Source organism: Myotis yumanensis, unplaced genomic scaffold, assembly GCF_028538775.1.
Source record: "Myotis yumanensis isolate MYYU_CA2020_CCGP unplaced genomic scaffold, mMyoYum1.0.hap1 SCAF_8, whole genome shotgun sequence".
NCBI lineage: Eukaryota > Metazoa > Chordata > Mammalia > Chiroptera > Vespertilionidae > Myotis > Myotis yumanensis.
This window is the reverse complement of record NW_027223759.1, coordinates 88,530,303-88,545,214: the sequence shown is the minus strand read 5'-3', so window position 1 is coordinate 88,545,214 and position 14,912 is coordinate 88,530,303. Positions and strand designations below refer to the sequence as shown.

The following is a 14,912-nucleotide window of genomic DNA, read 5'->3' as shown; positions in this document are numbered from 1 at the left end:
TTCCCAGTGGATGTTCTTCGATATAGTTGTATTTCCAGTCTGGCCCTGGGACAAGGTGCACGACAGGTCTGCCCATTTGGCTGCCATTTTGGTCCTCTTCCTTGATATGTGCCTTCAGATATTTAAAAAGAAAAATTTAAATCTTCATTACTAAACATTAATATGGCCAACATGTTAAACAGTGATCCCCTTTGTCCTATATTATCAGGAATGCAAACACACACTTCAGGGCCTGATCCCCTGGGGCAAGTAATCAGTCTCAAAGTCTGTTATACTCCCAGAAAGAATCCTGGTAAGAAACATTCAAACCTATAGAGCAGCAGTTCTCAACCTGTGGATTGCGATCCCTTTGGGGGTCAAACAACCCTTTCACAGGGGTCACCTAAGACCATCGGAAAACACATATATAATTAAATATTGTTTTTGTGATTAATCACTATGCTTTAATTATGTTCAATTTATAACAATGAAATTGAGGGTCACCACAACATGAAGAACTGTATTAAAGGATCGCGGCATTAGGAAGGTTGAGAACCACTGCATTAGCATAGTACGTTTTGATTGGTTGAACGGCCGACCAGACACTTAGTATATTAGGCTTTAATTATATAAGATTTCTGTGGACTAACAGTATTTTTCAGTAATATATATTTATGTATTGCCTTTACAACATTTCTGTTAAAAAAAAAAAAAGACAGAAATAACTCTTTACTTTCACCTGGGAAGATTACAAGTATACTTAGATATGATGCTCCAGGGATATACAGGGCTATTGTCCTAGAAACAAAAGCTGAATTTTCCAGATATTCTACTCTAATCCAATATGTAGATGCTTTACTTTTAGGCTCTAGGACAGCCATGGGCAAACTACGGCCTGCGGGCTGGATCCGGCCTGTTTGAAATGAATAAAACTAAAAAAAAAAAAAAGACTGTACCCTTTTATGTAATGATGTTTACTTTGAATTTATATTAGTTCACACAAACACTCCATCCATGCTTTTGTTCCGGCCCTCCGGTCCAGTTTAAGAACCCATTGTGGCCCTCGAGTCAAAAAGTTTGCCCACCCCTGCTCTAGGACATATTACACTTCCAGGAGGACATAATTTACCTATTACAACAGCTAGCCATAAAGATACATAGAATATAAAGGGACAAGACTCAATCCTATTTATCCCAGGTAAAATACTTGTTTATCTCATATCTAAAGAGGGCTTACTACTTATCCCTGAAAGACTCAGAAGGTTTATATATTTTCCTTTTCTAAAAACAAAAAAATGAAAAATAGCTTAGAGGATTCCTGGGCTGACTGAATTCTGTCACAATATGATTCCAAAAACTTTTATTAATGGCCCAGCCTCTATATGTCTTATTAAAATCAAACCAACCTGATCCAATGCAGTGGAACCCAGAAGGGAAACATGCTGTAAAATCTCTAAATAATTATTGAAAACTCCCATTCTAGTACCCCTTAATTATAGGCTTTCTAACTTTTTATACATTAAAATAAAGAAAACAATGTAGAACACAAAGCTATAGTACATTATAGACAGCAATTAGACTCAGAAGCCAAAGGGCCCCTCCCTGCATGACAGCCATCTCCTCCACAGACATGTTATCCAAACAAACAAACAAAAAATCTGTAGTAATAAAAACCGAGGTGGCCTTCGCGCCCTCGAGTGATGCCCTCACAGCATCACGAGGTGGCCACCCCATGTCGTCACAAGATGGCTGCCCCACATCATCACAAGATGGCCACCACAAGGTGGCCACCAAGAGATGGCTTCCCTCATGTCATCACAAGATGGCTGCCCCCATGTTGTCACAAGATGGCCACAATAAGATGGCCATTACAAGATGGCTGGCAGGGGAGGGCAGTAGCGGGTGATTGGGCCAGCAGGGGAGCAGTTAGGGGGCTATCAGGCTGGCAAGCAGGCGAGTGGTTAGGAGCCAGCAGTACTGGATTGTGAAAGGGATGTCTGACTGCTGATTTAGGCTCAATCCTGCAGGGGTCCCAGATTGGAGAGGGTTCAGGCTGGGCTGAGGGACACCCCTGATTACACAAATTTTGTGCACTGGGCCTCTAGTAGTTATATAATTTCCTTTATGTTTTTTATTTTGTTGAATCATCAATGAATTCTCATTGCATTAAACACTTCTGTCATTCAACTGGCTCCTCTGTGCCGAATATTATTTTAACTCAATGTAACAGCCTTAACCTAGCAACTTTGCTACATTCTTCAGGGGATGAAAACATACACTGTTGTGTTTTGCTTGCTGGCCACCTACTTGTTCCTGGAAATGGTTTAAAGGAAACTCCTATTGATAATGCTGATAAAATTTAGTTTACAGATGTGTCTTCGAAAGATGGACAGAGACATTGCCAAGCTAGGTATGTAATAACTTTAATGGTGGACATAGTTAAATGTTTTTATTTACCTAAATAAGATCTGCCCCAAAAGTAAATTCATTGCTTTAATTCAGGCTTGTCAGTTGGCCAAAGTTCAAATAGCCAATATTTTCACTGGTAGGTATGTTCTTGGTGTAGCTCACAACTCTAGAATGTTGTGAGAGCAAAAAAGCTTCTTAACTTTCTCAAAGCAGCCGATAAAGAATAGAAAATAAGTTGCAGAATGATTGGATGTCATACAGAAATTGAAACAATGGGAAATTATCAAAATTCCTAAATATTCTAAAGTTGCCACCATAAAAGCAATAGGAAATCATTTAGCTGATTCTGCATCTAGACAGGCAGCATTAAATAGCCACATATTTAGAGCTGAAAATGATCCTTACTTCTTATCCTATATAATAAAGAAGTAATATGAAAATTGACCCTCACACCCTCACAAGATGGCTGCCTATGACCAGGCTGGCAGGGGAGCTAGTAGGGGACGACCAAGCAGACTTCGTGGGGCAACCAGGCCAGTGGGGGGAAGTTGGGGTTGAAAAGGTCAGCAGGGGGGGCAGTTAGGGGTGATCAGGCCAGCATGAAGAGCCAGTGAAGAGCTATCAGGCTGGCAGGGGGACAGGCAGCTAGGGGTGACCAAGCAGGCAGGCAGGTGAGCAATAAGGAGCCAATGATCCCAGATTGTGAGATGGATGTCCGACTGCCGGTTTAGGCCCATAACCCCAGTATCAGGCCTAAACCGGCAGTCAGACATCCCCTGAGGGGTCCCAGATTAGAGAGGTTGCAAGTTGGGCTGAGGGGATCCCCCCCAAATTTCATGCACTGGGCCTCTAGTCTATATTAATAAAAGGGTAATATGCTAATTAAGGAGGATATCTTCCAGACGTCCATCCTGACGTCCATCCGGACAAAGCCATAGTGGCTGGGAGGCCTGAGGCTCAGGTAGTCATGGGCTCAGGCAGCCTTGAGCCCCGGAGACTGCAAGGCATGGGGCTCATGGCAGCCCAGGGCTCACAGCATTCATGGGCTCAGGCAGCCGTGAGCTCTGGCAGCTGGCAGTGACAGCAGCAGTGGGGTGATGGGGGCGGTGCCTTCCCCTGGCCAGCTGGTTGCCTCCCTCAGAGGGAGGCCAGACTGTGGCTTAGGCTCATTCCCCAGAGCGGGCCTAAGCCATCAGTAGGACATCCCCTGAGGGCTCCCGACTGTGAGAGGGGGTAGGCCGAGCTGAGGGACCCCCCAGTGCACAAATTTTCATGCACCGGGCCTCTAATCTAGAATAATAAAAGCATAATATGCTAATTCGACTGGACATCCTTCCAGATGACCTTCCAGATGAAGTCGGGGTGGTGAGAGAAGCCCGGGTCCTGGGTGCCTGCCGGTGGCCAGAGGGAAGCTTGGGTCCTGGGTGTCAGAGGGAAGCTGATGCCCACAGCCGGGGGAAGGAAGGCCTATTCTTGCACGAATTTTGTGCGCTGGGCCTCTAGTTAATTTAATGAAAAATGATATTTTTACAGCTCCAATGTACAGCTGCAGGAGAAGAAAAGAGAATATAGCAAAAAAAAAAAGGGGGAAATCATTGACCCAAACAAACAGATACCGTCCCAATATGTAACCATCTTACCTATAGGGACTCAAATACCTATACTTTAATATTTACATGAGCTAACACATTGGTGTCTGAAAGAGATGATTTCATAGAGTAAACAATATTTATTGGAAACCTATTGTTGCTTGTAAAGTGTATAGCAGAAGTCCTATCTGTCCAAATATAACCACGGAACATTATCCCACAGGTCCCAAGGATATGTTCCACTTCCTTTAGATCCATTTGAGGTATGGTAATTGGATTTTATACAAATACCACTATCACAAGAATACAAATATATGTTAGTTTGATTGTATGGGTTGAGCATTCCCTTGCAGGAAAGCAATGGCCTTAATGGTAGGTAAATTACTATCCTAGCTAATAAAGAAGGGATATGCTAATTGACCCTCATGCTGTTGCAAAGATGGTGGCACCTACAGCCAATAAGGAGGGAATATGATAATTGACTGCCCCACCCTCAAAGATAGCAGCATCCACTGCCACAAGATGGTGGCACTCAGTCCCCTAAGCCCTGCCTGGGTGGTTAGAGCATGGCAAGGTGGGCCCAGCCACTCTGCACCTGCTTCTGAAGTCCCCCAGTTCCCTCATCCCCCCAGCCACCCAAGGTTGGCCTGAGGTGGAGGAAAGCCTCAGATGGCAGCTGCCCAGATGACACCCAAGGTGCAGGCAAGCCTCAGATGTGAGCTGCCCAGGCTCCCAGAGCCTCCCGAGGCTCAGGTAACCAGGGCCAGCCTAGGCTTGTGCTGCCAGCAGTGGCAGCAGCAGAGGTGTGATGGGGGTGTCACCTTCCCCTGATCGCTGGGTCGCCTCCCACCCCTGAGGGCTCCTGGATTGTGAGGGGGGCAGGCCGGGCTGAGGTACCCCCCTCCAGTGCATGAACTTTCATGCACCGGGCCTCTAGTGAGGAAAATAAATTAATTCTCAATTGGTGAATCCCCTCTGAGTTACAGTGAGTGAGGAACTCATTTCACTGGGCAAATAATGCAAATCATTTGTAAAATTTGGCCTTGTCTACAATATTTTCATTGTTCCTATCACTCTGTTTTCTGGATTAGTGGAGCATACAAGTGGTACACTTCAAACACAACTAGGTAAATTTTCAGAAGCTTTTAAGCTTCCTTGGCCAAAAGCTCTTCTAATAGTGTTCCTCAACCTGAAACCTACTTATTTGAGCAAATACATACCTTTCCTCCTCAATAAAAAGTCACTGGTCACTTTATACATCTAGGTGAAGAGACATATGAATCAAACTACTAAAAGAAGACTTCTGCATTATTATAAAAGCATATTGAACAGCTTACAGAAACTGGTAAGTCAGTGACATTCATCCCAGGAGATGAAGACTTCAAAGACCATGACTTAAAATCAGGAGATTTCATCCATTGAAAAATACATTAATTAAAGACTCTCCCCAACATTGTCATTCATTGCCTAACCATGAATGAGCATCTACCCCAGTCTGATACTTGCCCCCACCTGCAGTGAAGATAAAAGACTTCTCAAGGATGAAAAGCCACCGACATCAGAGATAGACAGCTCTCCCAAGACATCGACAAGGGCTGTATACCTACAAATTGATATTGAACTTTATTTGCTTGATAGTCTTTACTTGTCTACTAATAATATTAGTTACAATAACAATTATACTTGTTTTTTGTTTATTTTCAAACATCATATATATAGCCCAGCAGTTAATAATTGCTAAGGGTATGTATGATAACTTTTATATTACAATTAGAAGCCCAGTACACAAAATTTGTGCACAGGTAGGGTCCCTAGGCCCTGCCGGTTATCAGGGCCAATCTGTGGGGTGACCAGTGGGGCTATCAGGGGGCGGTGCTGGCCTGCTTGCCAATAGGCCTTGCTCCCCGATCATCCTGCTGATGCTGGTCTCCTCCTTCTGTGGGGGGCGTTTGGGGGACGGGGTGATTGGGGGGAAGCACTGTCCCACTCGTCCGCCAGCCTCATCCCCCACCACCACCTGCTCACCAGCTGCCCTGCCCCCATGTGGAGTGATGGGCGGGGTGATCAGGGGGGCCCCACTGGCACCCACCTTGGCTAGCCTGGGGCCTGCAGGCTGGGGTCAGCTCCTGCATTGAGTGTCTGCCCCTGGTGGTCAGTATACATTATAGTGACCAGTTGTTACACCGATCGTTCCGCTGTACAGTCGATTTGCATATTAGGCTTTTATTATATTGGATAATATTCTTTTTTATGGTTTCTCTTTTGAAATTTAGAAGGAATACTATTGCAAAGTGGAGAGGGATGCGTGTCTTTAAATTTAAAAGTAAGTAGTTTGTTATAATAAATTGGTTATTTCTGAATGAATAAAGAGAGACAAACTAAGAAGAACAAGGAGAGTTATAGAAAGTCAGTGGAAAGGGAATACTGAGAAAGGAATTTTATGTATAAACTAGAGGCCTGGTACACAAAAATGTGTGCATTTGGGGGTTTCCTCAGCCTGGCCTGTGCCCTCTCGCAGTCTAGGACCCCTCAGGGGATGTCCACCTGCTGGCTTAGGCCCACTCCCCAGGGGATCAGGCCTAAGCTGGCAGTCAGACATCCATCAACAGCCCAAGAGCCCTCGGGGGATGTCCACTTGCCAGCAGGGACCAGGCCTAAGCTGCAGTCAGACAATCTTAGCGCTGCTGAGGAGGCGGGAGAGGCTCCCACCACCACCGCTGTGCTGGCAGCCGTCATCCTGGCTTGTGGCTGAGCAGAGCTCCCCCATGGGAGCGCACTGACCACCAGGAAACAGCTCCTGCATTAAGCATCTGCCCCCTGGTGGTCAGTATGTGTCATAGTGACCAGTCATTCCCAGTCATTCTGCTGTTAGGGTCCATTTGCATATTACCCTTTTATTATATAGGATAGCGGCCTGGTGCATGGGTGGGGGTGTCTGGTTTGCCCTGAAGGGTGTCCCGGATCAGGGTGGGGGTCCTGCTGGAGTTCCTGGCCAGCCTGGGTGAGGAGCTGAGGGCCATTTTCAGACTGGCCACACCCCCTTCAGGGTGGGAGTCCTCACTGGGGTGCCTGGCCAGCCTGGGTGAGGGGCTGATGGCTGTTTGCAGGCTTGCCAAGCCCCCCAGTGGAGACCCTCACCCCATGGGGGTGTGGCCAGCCTGCATGAGGGGCTGAGGGCCATTTCCAGACTGGCCACACCCCCTTCATGGTGGGGGAGTCACGCTGGGGTGTCTGGCCAGCCTGGGTGAGGGGCTGAGGGCTGTTTTCAGGCTAGCCACGCCCCCCAGCAACCCAAGCTCCCAGCCTCTCCTTTTTTTCTTTTCTTTTTTTTTCTGGGATTTATTTATCTTCTATAACTGAAACTTTGTAGCCTTGAGTGGAGCCCAGGGCTGGTGGGAAACTTGGCTTCCTTCATCGCTGGGGGCAATCCAAGCCTCTTGCTCGCTCCAGCTTCGTGGGTGCTGCCATCTTAGTTTGGTTAATTTGCATACTCACTCCTGATTGGCTGGTGGGCGTGGCATGTGGGCGTGGCTTGAGCATAGCAGAGGGATGGTTAATTTGCATGTTTCTCTATTCTATTATTATATAGGATGTTAGAACACAATTATTGGAATCTGCTTACAGCCAACAAAAACTACTACAGTAATTCAGATGGAAGCTAAAGCGACTATAAAAGCATAGCCCTCGGTAACTACTGCTGAGGCACAGGAACTTTACTTAGGAAACTCTTACTGTCCTCCTGGTCTTTGGAATTTTTAGACAGCAATTGCAATCAACACCATTGGGTTCTTACAACCTTGGTTTTGAATTAACATTCAAGTTATAGCTTCTAATTACACAACAAATGGGAATCAGATTAATAATGAATGGCACTAGAGTGCTTCTAAAGGGAAGTAGATAGGCCATAGTAAATGGGAACTCGTGTCATGGGCAGACTATGAAAACTGGAAAGGTGTTTGTTTACTTATAGCCCTCCAACTGTAAGTAAATGTTGTATTAGGTGCAAAATACAAAGAAGACAAAGAACACTTGGTTCTTGATAGCTTATAGGTTAGAAATGATCGAGAGTGCTTTTCTTAATGAAGGCTCATAGGACCTGACTATTTCCCCTTTACCTGCCTTTCACTTTTGAGAAAAATTTGGGCTTGACTTTCATCCAAGATTCTTGTCTTACCCCACCCCCAGTGGTCCATTTTTCAACAAGACAGACACTGATTGACACTAAGACTTCCTAGAAATGAATCTTTCTAGCACCATAGGACCACATTATTCAACCAAAAGGTTGGTCATCAATGCATCCTTTGGATTAATTTATTACCAAAATGGGAAAGTGTGGACAAGAAAAAGGCCACAGACTCAATCTGACAAATTCAGAGGAAGTCTGCATGGTGGGCTTTATAACCCTAAAGTAACCACATGGAATGGTCTGAAATTAAAACTTTCTTGCTCAAAGTGAGTCATAGTGGGTGGTCATGTCCTAGGCTGGTATCCTTCTTGACAAAGATCAATCTTTACCTTTAGCTGAGCCTTTCTATTGTCTTTGGCATGCATGATAACATACCTTTGGAACATCAGGGCAATTTTTTCCAAGATCCCTCAAGGCACAATCTTCCACCAGAGCAGGAGACCACAGAGCCCCTCATTGTTATTGTTATTGTGTAAAAAAAATAGTATGTGTCTATTTGTTTTACTTTAATCCAATCCCAGAGATTTCCCCACTTTGCTTTCTCCCACCTCCCTAATCCATCACCAATGAATTTCATATAACCTCCTTATGTTTTCTCCTTGGATAAAATAAGTGGTAAAACTGCCATTTTCTCAATACATTGAGATTTTGCTTCCCAGCAATTGTCAGTCTGCCTCAAATAAACTCATAAAAATTCTTACAGGTTTGGATGTTTTTTATGTTGACATTCTTATGCATCTAGGATAATATACTTTTGAAATTTAATGATTTTCTTCCCCTACCTCTTGAAGACACAGCCACAGAGTACAACACCATAGCACCTTCTCTTGTTTTCTTTTGCCCTGCATACTGTTCCTATGCTATGTGTTGTAAATGTTTATTATTAACAATTCTTTACCTGATATTGGACTGAACCAGGTCTAGTTACGCAGTATTTTCCAGACAAAAGACAACACTGGAAATATTTTATGAGAATGAACATACTTTATTACCTTCTGGCAGCAAAAAGATACCTAGAGGATGGGGGTGGTTCACTTCACCAAAGCAGTGTGTCCCTGAACTAAAAGAATACAATTCACCTTCATTTAGAGACATCCCTAGGCAGGCACAGTTAGAAAACATGCCTTTAATAGATTGCATGTTCACAAATGGAAGAAAATCTCCACCCCTGGGGGATGGATAACTTAGTATTAGAAGGAGGGTATCAGGAGAATAGCTTATGCAGAGGTCAGCAGGGGGTCCTCCAGGCTGCTGGGCCAGCCCCTGATGGTTGAGCCAGAGGAGTCCCTGGTCCTGAAAGTCATCCTGGGCTTGTCCCTGAAAAGACAGGTCTGCCATTCGTCAATGTCAGGGGTGGCATTGGCACGAAAGGAGTTTAACCAATTACCTCTCAGCCCTACTGTTAAATTCCTAGCAAAATACTTGATGTGGTTACACACACCTATAACATCTAGGGTGATATAAATGGGTTTACAGGTTGATCCAAGGAAACTTATAAATTTTAAATAAAAGTTGGTCTAGGCTAGGTCACCTGCAAGGATATATAGGTTAGGTTACACATCCACCAATGTAAAAAACAAAAAAATACATTCCTCCACTTCGCCTTTTATCCAATCCTAGAGATTTCCCAATTGTGCTTTGTTTTGCCTCTTTTTTATTTTTATTTTTTTAAAATATGTTTTATTGATTTTTTACAGAGAGGAAGGAAGAGAGATAGAGAGTTAGAAACATCGATGAGAGAGAAACATCCACCAGCTGCCTCTTGCACATCCCCTACTGGGGATGTGCCCGCAACCCAGGTACATGCCCTTGACCGGAATCGAACCTGGGAACCTTCAGTCGGCAGGCCGACGCTCTATCCACCGAGCCAAACCGGTTTTGGCTTTGTTTTGCCTCTTTAATAGACCACCAATGAATTCCATGCACCTTTCTTGTTTCTTTCCCTTTGATTCTAATGTATAAAATAAGCCACAAAACTGTTATTCTCAAGAGCATTTGAGATCTTTCTCTCTAGTATGTGTCATCAGTTTGGCTCAAATAAACTCATAACAATGCTCCATAGAATGGTTCTCAACCTGTGGGTCATGACCCTTTGGGGGTCAAACGACCCTTTCATAGGGGTCACCTAAGACCATCGTAAAACACATATTTTCGATGGTCTTAGGAACCGAGACACCGCTCCTCTATCCGTCTCCAGGCAGGTCCGCCCACATGCAGATACGCCCACATGCAGATATGCCCACATATGAGTACCTGGCGTGATGACATCATCGCGCCAACCCCATCACACACACCCCGTACAAATACAGGTGTATGTGACAGGGTTGGTGCCATAATTTACTTATGCAGACCAGTCACACATGTGTAGAGAGCAGCTACTGTGTAGATAGCAGCTGCTGTGTCGAAAGCAGTTACTCTGTTAAAAGCAGCTACTGTGTTGAAAGCAGCAGTATTGGAGGTAAAACGACACTTCATGAATTATAATTACTGGATAAATGTAAAATCATGTACTGTAAAATCATCAACTACTGCCAAAAAAAAAAAAATATCTGTACCTTGGGAACTTAATCTGGATGCTGATTGGTCTTTTTATATTCAGCCGTGTTTGATGTGAATACTGCCTCCTTGTGATAGTAACAGGTATGAAAAAAACAACACAGAGAATGGTAAATCATAGGAAACTTTAATGTACTGTATTGACTGAACTATGCCATGTATCATCTTTTGTATTATTAAAGCTATTGTTATATATTATTTTCATTAGCAAACCATCCCATGACAATGGATCATGTACAGAAGAACATTAAGAAAAGAAAATATAGCGAGGATTATTTACAGTATGGTTTTACCTCAATAATTACAGCAGGAATTGAGAAACCGCAATGTGTTATTTGTTGTGAAGTTCTATCAGCCGAATCTATGAAGCTGAACAAACTAAAACGCCATTTTGATAGCAAGCATCCGAGCTTTGCCGGCAAGGATACCAACAATTTTAGAAGCAAAGCTGATGGACTCAAGAAAGACAGACTTGACACTGGTGGCAAGTACCACAAACAAAACGTAGCAGCCATTGAAGCTTCATATTTGGTGGCACTCAGAATCGCCAGAGCTATGAAACCTCACACCATTGATGAGGATTTACTGTTGCCAGTGGCCAAAGACATTGTTCAAGTTATGATTGGAGACGAATTTGTTATGAAATTGAGTGCAATTTCCTTATCTAACAACACAGTCCGCAGAAGAATATATGACATGTCTGCTGATATTCTTGATCAGATAATCCAGGGAAGTTAAATCTGCTCCACCTCCAATATTTAGTATCCAGCTTGATGAATCTATAGGCATTGCAAACTGTTCACAGTTACTGGTTTATGTGAGGTATATTAATGATGGTGACTTTAAAGATGAGTTTCTTTTTTGCAAACCTCTTGAAACGACAACTACTGCACGTGATGTATTTGACACATTTGGTTCATTTCTGAAAGAACATAAGATCTCTTGGGAAAAGGTTTGTGGTGTTTGCACAGATGGTGCTCCAGCTATGCTAGGATGTCGATCTGGATTTCAACATTTGGTACTGAATGAGTCACCAAAAGTCATCGGAACTCACTGTATGATTCATCAGCAAATATTAGCAATGAAGACGCTGCCACAAGAGTTAAAAGAAGTAATGAAAAACGTCATAAGTTGTGTCAATTTTGTAAAGGCAAGCACTTTAAACAGTCTACTGTTTTCGCAACTGTGCAATGAGTTGGATACACTGAACAATGCTCTGCTATTTCACACTGAAGTGAGATGGTTGTCTAGAGGAAAAATTTTAAAACGTGTTTTTGATCTTCATGATGAACTCAAAACGTTTTTTAATCAGAAAGCAAGACTGCAGTTCAAAGCACTTTTTGGCGATAAAAGTGAACTGCACAAAATAGCTTACTTGGTTGACATCTTTGCCATCTTGAATGAGTTAAATTTATCACTGCAAGGACCAAATGCAACATGTCTCGATTTGTCTGAAAAGATCTGATCATTCCAAATGAAACTTCAGCTTTGGCAAAAAAAAAAAAAATTGGATGAAAATAAAATTTACATGTTGCCTACCTTATTTGCTTTCTTTGAGGAACATGACATTGAACCAGACAAAAGGATTATGATGATAATTTCTGTGAAACACTTGCACATGCTTGCAGACGAAATTTCATCATACTTTCCAAATCTACCTGACACCCCATTTGCACTTGCCAGAAGTCCATTCACAGTCAAAGTTGAAGATGTTCCTGAGACAGCACAAGAGGAGTTCATTGAACTTATTAACAATGATGCAGTGAGAACTGATTTCTCTACAATGCCAGTTACAAAATTCTGGATCAAGTGTTTTCAGTCATATCCTGTTCTGTCTGAGACTTTGTTGCACCTTCTTCTTCCATTTCCAACAACATATCTTTGTGAAACAGGGTTTTCCAGCTTGTTGGTTATCAAGTCTAAATACAGAAGTAGACTTGTTGTGGAAGATGATCTTCGTTGTGCTCTTGCAAAGACTGCCCTGAGAATTTCTGATCTGGTGAGAAAGAAGCAATCTCAACCTACGCACTGACATTGGCTTTTTACGCATACTGTCGTAAAATGTAGCAATGTAGTTTACTGTTGTTATATTAAGACTGTTACCATGCTACACCATGCTTCAAGACAAAATTTTATTTATTTGTAATTAGAAATAAATATTTCACAATATATAATTACATATTGTTTTTGTGATTAATCACTATGCTTTAATTATGTTCAATTTGTAACAATGAAAATACATCCTGCATATTAGATATTTACATTATGATTCATAACAGTAGCAAAACTACAGTTATGAAGTTGCAATGAAAATAATTTTATGGTTGTGGGTCACCACAACATGAGGAACTGTATTAAAGGGTGGCGGCATTAGGAAGGTTGAGAACTACTGCTCTAGTAGCTAATAATAGGTTATGTGGATTAGGAACCATAGGCTGTCTGGAATAACTATTTTATTTATACCTATGAGATTCTGTACAAATCTCTTTTTTCATTTTTTTATAGTTTATTGATTTTTTAGAGATAGAGGACAATATATGGAGAGAGAAAGAAACATCCATGTGAGAGTGAAACATTGATTGGCTTTCTCCTGCACACCCCTTACTGGGGATCGAGTCTGAAACCCAGGCAGGGGCCCTGGCCAGGAATTAAACTGGCTGCCTTTTGGTGCATGAGATGACACCCAACTGACTGAGCCATATTGGGCAGAGCTTTTTTTTTTTTTTTTTTTTTTTTTTTTTTTTAAAGGATAGGAGAATTACAGGGACTTGCTCATGCAGTTATAAGCTTCTTTTTAAAAGCAATCTTGTATACTGGGTTCAATTCCAGCTTGTGCATGAAGGATATTTGTGAGTGGAAAAAGGCCTGAAGTTGTATGGAAATGTCCTGTAACAAATGTTCCACCAGTCACGCGATTAATTTTCACTTGTGGAGATTCCTCTAAAATAATTATTTTCCCATTGGTTCAGTATGTGATTTACTTAGTTCTAAATACATTTCACCCTCTAGAAAAAGAATATGTGGACATCACTGATTTCAATAAAATCTCATCCTTTCAGGTGAATTTTGGAAGATTTGAATAGCAAAAATATATATTGCCTCATAATATATATTGTTCCCTAGTTAGAAGAGAACAGATTTTGATTTAAAATTAGACATTAGTTGATCATATATTTCCACCATTTGTACAAGAGCTTTACTATGAGGGAAAAGGCACTTAGTTGGTTGTGTTTAAAAACAAAGTAGCTGCAGTATCTACAAAATCCTTAATATTGTTCCTTTTATGCTAATTTGAATTTCTCCCAAACTATGAGTAAGGAGAAAGGGAAATGATTTATGATAATCCTTGAAGCAATCATATGCTTGCTTCTGGGTTTTTTGTTTTGTTTTGTTTTTTTCTTTTTAAATTATATGGCGATTTTCTGTCATCCTTCATAAGGAGACATGGTGTTCTACAATAAAAGCAGACTCCTCTACAGCAGTTTCCCAGGGAACCTTTTTTAGTAATCCTGGTGTTTTGTGCCCAGAAACCACTAGGTATATTAATTGGAATAGGTCAGAATAGCCAGGATCACATCTTCTAATTGTTAAATTAAAGTTCTTTGTGAATAGAGAAATTTATTTCCCAGAGAAAGTCAGGGTTCTCTTTCTGTAGATTCCTTAATTATATTCTAGTCCAAGGAAAAGATAGAATTGCTGGTTCCCCTCTACCTGAGACTGCCTATTCCATGAATGGAGCTGCTAGAATTCCTGGAGTATCCTTGTCTGAATTTCTGAACTTCTATCCTCATTTTCCCTTAGGTCATTAGGAGGTGCTAGTGGAGGAGACACAGAGGAGACATGAGGGGAAGAAAGAAAGGAGGGGGGAGGGCAAGTCCAGTCAAGGAAGCTCAGAGAGCAAAGGGCATAGTGGAGGAGACGTAGAAGGGAAAGAATGGGGTGTTGTCATTTATTAGCTTCAGAAGCCTCCCTTAGTTCAGAGACAGACTCAAAAATTTCTTATTAACTTGTGGAGAAGAGAATTTATCTGTGCTTCTCCAAGAAGCTTCAAATTTCCAATCAAAATATGCTTCCCATTCATTCTATTTAATTTTAGAACCGATATTTTCTAGTTATGCATGCAAAACACGTAATTTAGGCATCAGAAGAGTTCGCATTTGGTCATCTTAAGTTGATATATTTTCAATTAAATA

The 14,912-nt window shown here is 42.1% G+C and overlaps 1 protein-coding gene across 1 annotated transcript; it reads left to right on the top strand.

Moving 5' to 3' along the window:
- Positions 1-2,364: 2,364 nt before the first annotated feature.
- Positions 2,365-12,751, top strand: LOC139015826 (zinc finger BED domain-containing protein 5-like). The gene is given in 3 exon segments (XM_070423509.1): positions 2,365-2,389; positions 10,928-11,448; positions 11,450-12,751. Coding segments are annotated over 3 exon segments (1,848 nt in total).
- The last annotated feature ends 2,161 nt before the right edge of the window (positions 12,752-14,912 follow it).